Source organism: Pteropus alecto, unplaced genomic scaffold (genome assembly GCF_000325575.1).
Source record: "Pteropus alecto unplaced genomic scaffold, ASM32557v1 scaffold39, whole genome shotgun sequence".
Taxonomy (NCBI): Eukaryota; Metazoa; Chordata; class Mammalia; order Chiroptera; family Pteropodidae; genus Pteropus; species Pteropus alecto.
In genome coordinates this window covers 8,622,567-8,627,053 of record NW_006443568.1, presented here as the reverse complement: position 1 = coordinate 8,627,053, position 4,487 = coordinate 8,622,567, and the positions used below count along the sequence as shown (strand labels likewise).

General features: G+C 56.4%; 1 protein-coding gene across 2 annotated transcripts in view; it reads left to right on the top strand.

Moving 5' to 3' along the window:
* Positions 1–4,047, top strand: part of WDTC1 (WD and tetratricopeptide repeats 1) — a 42,639-nt gene extending 38,592 nt beyond the window's left edge. For both annotated transcript variants that reach the window (XM_015598960.2, XM_015598959.2), the window contains exons 14-15: positions 506–698; positions 2,055–4,047. In XM_015598960.2, the coding sequence (XP_015454446.1) occupies positions 506–698; positions 2,055–2,252 (391 nt within the window). In that variant the 3' untranslated portion in view covers positions 2,253–4,047. The remainder of the gene's footprint in view (positions 1–505; positions 699–2,054) is intronic.
* The last annotated feature ends 440 nt before the right edge of the window (positions 4,048–4,487 follow it).

Here is a 4,487-nt window from a genome sequence, read left to right as displayed (position 1 = left end):
CCCCCCGCCCCAACCCTCCCTTGTAGATGTCGAACTTTCTTTGGGTCGGTAAGACACGTGAACGTGGATTGAGAATCTCTCCACCAAGATCCCCCTGAATGTCATCGGTGTGTGAGGGCAGATGTGCTGTAGGATTTGGGGGTCTGGATCCAGGAAGGCTAGGACCACTGAGCGAAGGCTTAGACAGGGGTGTTCCCAGAGACCTGAGAGACACAAGAGCCAATCTGGCACCCAGGGAGCTCAGGGTGTGCTTTGGGGGTGAGTGTCTTAGAGGGACCCAGGCAGTGCCTGACCCGGAATTTAAGAGAACGGTCAAACAGTGACCACAGCTCTGTAATGTGAAGACCACTGCAGAGTCAACTGGAGTCACCTGGAGACCCCTGAGTGTGGGAGGCTGAGTGGTTCCAGATTGTTCTGCTCCCCCTTGCCCTAAGCCACACAGCCTCTGCTTGAGGCTGTCGGGCAGTACCCCACCTGACCTCCCTGCCCTTTGCCCCCCTGCCAGCAACGCTCAGTACATCGTCAGTGGCTCTGACGATGGCTCCTTCTTCATCTGGGAAAAGGAGACCACCAACCTGGTCCGCGTGCTCCAGGGGGACGAGTCCATCGTCAACTGCCTGCAGCCACACCCCAGCTACTGCTTCCTAGCCACCAGCGGCATCGACCCAGTTGTGCGGCTCTGGAATCCCCGGCCAGAGGTGAGGGTGCAGATGAGGTGGCAGAAGCCAGACAGCGGGGAGGATAGGGGCGGACCCTGCACAGGGCCTCCAGCCCAGCCTGTGAGCATCTGGAAGGGACATGAGTCCCACGGAGGGTTGAAGCTGCTAACGTGAGCTGCTAACGAGCTCTCACTTGAGGGCCCGAGACTATGTCAAGGCTGGAGCCATCATGTTCTGAAAGTTCCAAGTGCAGTGGGCCATTTTGGGGACAAGAGATGGCTTCTGCCTTCAAGGGGCTTCTTTTAAGCAAGCTATGAAGATGCATCTCATACAGGACACAGTAACCAAGGACAGGGGTGCAGGAAGGCAAGCACGGAACCAGACCAGCTCTAGCACACGGAACGAGAACGGGGCCTTAGGCTCCCTAGGTCCCCTGCCCCTCTGTGGCGTGCACCCCAGAAGCTGTGCAGAGGCTGGTCCCTCTGTCACATGGAAAGTATGCAGGCTTTGGAGTCTGGTGGGCTGAAATTTGAATCTGGTCCCTTCATTCACTGCCTAAGAGACTTAAAACCATCTCCAACTCAGGTTTTTATCATCTCTACATTGGATTATAAAAGGTTGCTTTGAGGACCAAAGAAGTGATACCTATGAAGTGTTTGTTCCACAGGGACATTTAGGACAGTGGAGTCCCTTCCTCTCCCAGGGTGGGTAACCAGGTGGGCCAGCCCGAGGCCTCCTGTGCCCTCTGCCCCACCTCCTGCCTCTTCCCAGATGGCAAAACAGAAGGCAAGGGGTGTATCTAATTCCAAAGGCAATTTGCTGCAAATTTTAAAGAGAGCGCCTACAGGGCCCTTCTTTGAGGGGTGAGGAAAAGAAGGATAAAGGAATGACTGTTGGGAGCGGCAACAGCTGACAGTGGGGTGGGGGAGTCGTGTGTGCACCCCCCACCGCAGGTATCCAGTATGTGTGCCCCACATAGGCTGGTGTGTGCCCTCCGTCACATAATGTGCATGTATGTATTCCCTGTGTACAGGTCCTGATGACCTGGTATGTGCCCATCATTTTTCAAGTGTAGGCCCCCCCATATATACCCTGGTGTGTGTATCCCCCTAATTATCTATCCTAGCATGTGCAAGTATGTATTCCACTATGTTGTGTCCCCTCCCAATATGTATTACCACATGGGGCCCCCCATATATATAACCCATGTGGCATGTGGTTCCCCAACATGTCATGTGTGTGTGTCCCATACATATCCCAGTACGTGTTCTCTCTATCCTTGTACACATATGGACAAACCGATATAAACCCACACATGTCCTGTGTGCACAGCCCCCTCCACGTTTGTAGTTCCATCCGTGCGTGTCCCCTGCACATGTGTCCCTTCCCCGACAGAGCGAAGACCTCACAGGCCGAGTCGTGGAAGACATGGAGGGCGCTTCGCAGGCCAACCAGCGGCGCATGAACGCAGACCCACTGGAGGTGATGCTGCTCAACATGGGCTACCGGATCACGGGCCTGAGCAGCGGGGGCGCTGGGGCCTCTGACGACGAGGACAGCTCCGAGGGCCAGGTTCAGTGCCGGCCCAGCTAGACGCTCCTGGCCTCGTCCCCAGCCCCTCGTACCGGCCGGACCCTCCACCCTGGGCAGGAGGTCAGGGGGTTCTGTTTTGGTTTGTCTTCCCCCCACCTCATTTTTTTTCATTTCCCGTTTTGTTTGTTAGTTTGGCATTGGGGGTGGGGGTTGCTACAACTCGCTGGCTTTCAGACTTTTAGGCAGATTGCCCCTTGACTGACCCCAGCCCTGAGCAGAAGAACAGGAGGGGAAGCCCCTCCGCATGCCCCCCACCTCCTGCTTCCAGGTCCCCAAAGGGCTCTGGCCTGCCCCGGTGGGGAGGCAAGGGTTGAAGCTGTCCTCAAGGACTGCCCTACCCTTCAGTTTGCAGCAGGAAGGGGAGTGGAACTCCCAGTCCAAAGGGCTAGCCTTGACCTGTGGCTACTCTTGACCTGTGACTGGCAAGGCTAGCTCCCCTGTGCTCTTCAGGGAAGGTTCTGAAAAAGGCTGGAGTCCCACCCTCCCTCCAAAGCCACTGTGTCGGGGTGGAAGCAGAAGGAAGGATGGGCGCCCTGGAGTGGCCAGGCCAGGCCAGGCCAGGCCACTGCCTGGTTGCGGTGGAGCATCCTCACCCTGAACCTGCTCTTCCTGGTCACCTCTGGGGGCTCAGCCTCTCCCAAGGGTGCTGGCAGAAGGTGGGGCACCGCACCGTACCCCACCCACCCATGCCAGCCCTTCCGGACTACGGACTACGGCCACTCTCCTTTCTCAGGCGCTCCTGGCCTCACTGTGACCTTTCTGCCAGAGCTCCCAGCCAGGCCTGCTCTTGCTGAGGTGGCGCTCCCTGCTAAGGGCCCTTCTCGCCCTTTCTGCCCTCCTACTCACCCACATGCAGAGCCGCCACAAAGACCAAAGAAGTGATGGCTTTTCTCTGTCCCCTGCTGCTCTGGGGGGAGGAGGGTGAGTCTCCTGAGCCACTTAGATGGGAAAGTCCCTAACTCAGCCCCCTCCCTCCTCAGCAGCCCCAAGCTTTACACTGGATGCAGCGGTCACCCCACCAGTCACCAAGCCTCCCCCTCTCTGCCCCCGTGACTCTCAGCTCAGGAGCTGCTCCTGGTAGTCGGTTCCTCCTCCCCCCCCCCAGTGCTTACGAGGCTCCAGCCCTCCAGCTGCAGCCTCTGGAGAGAAGCAGCCTCCCTTCTTCTTTTTCTCCCTCCCTCAATCCCTCCCTCCTTCCTTCCGCCCCTGTCTCTGCCAGGTGCCTCCTCTCAGTCAGGCTTCAGAGCAGCCCTGGAGACACGAGGGCCATGTTAAAAGCTTTTTCACAGTTTTAAGAAGAAAGGGGGGTGAGGATAGTGGTGGGGGGTCTGGCACCATCTCTTCATTGCTTTAATCCCAGCAACACAGGTGGCAGCTTCTCCCCCTTCCTCCCCACCCCAGTCCCTCTTCCCACCCCTCTCTCTAGCTTGGTAATGAAGTATATTTATTGGTGAAGGAAACAGCTGCTGCTGCTTCTCCTGCTGCTGGGACTTGCTCCCCTGTCTCTTCTCCATGACCTTTCTCCAGCCAGGGAGGGGAGAGCCGGAGTATTGGGGCTGGGCCCTAGGGCCCAAGAACCAGCAGGGGCCCCTTTGCTTTCCTGTGTTCCAGCTGCCAGTCATTTCCTCCCTCCCTGCCCCCCCTACCCCCCCACCCCTTGCCTGTCCAGCCGAGCCCTGCAGTGTGGAGAGACACATAAGCCTTACTGTCCTCTGGGGGCAGGAGCCGAGCCTTTTTGTTGCTCCGCTCCCAGGAGAGTGAGGGTGACGCAATTGATTAAAACCGTTTTGTTCTAGGTGTGGCTGGTGGCGTTTGTGGGGTGCAAAAGGGTCTTGGGACCAAAGTGAGGGTACCTGATCCCTGACCTCTGTAGCTGTGTCTTTGAGTAACCACATCTCTACTAGGCAGAGTAAGTCCTGCCTTAGAAAGAGCCCTGTGAGCAGTGGCCACCCAGCCCAGCAGGGCTGAGTGCAGAGCCCGGCCCTGGTGGCTGGGCGTGTAAGAATCAGCTTTCACCCTCCGGGCTCTTTTCTCATCTGTAAAATGAGGAGGTTGGGGTCTTAGTAGTTTTTCAGAGTTTCAAAACAGAACCCAAATAAGACATATACATTTTAAATTGTGACCCAAGATACCTATGCTTATTTGTATGTATATAATGAACATAAGTTTTATACAATAATACCCTTGCTACATGCAATGTGTTCTATTTACCATTCTATTTTATTAAGGAGAAAA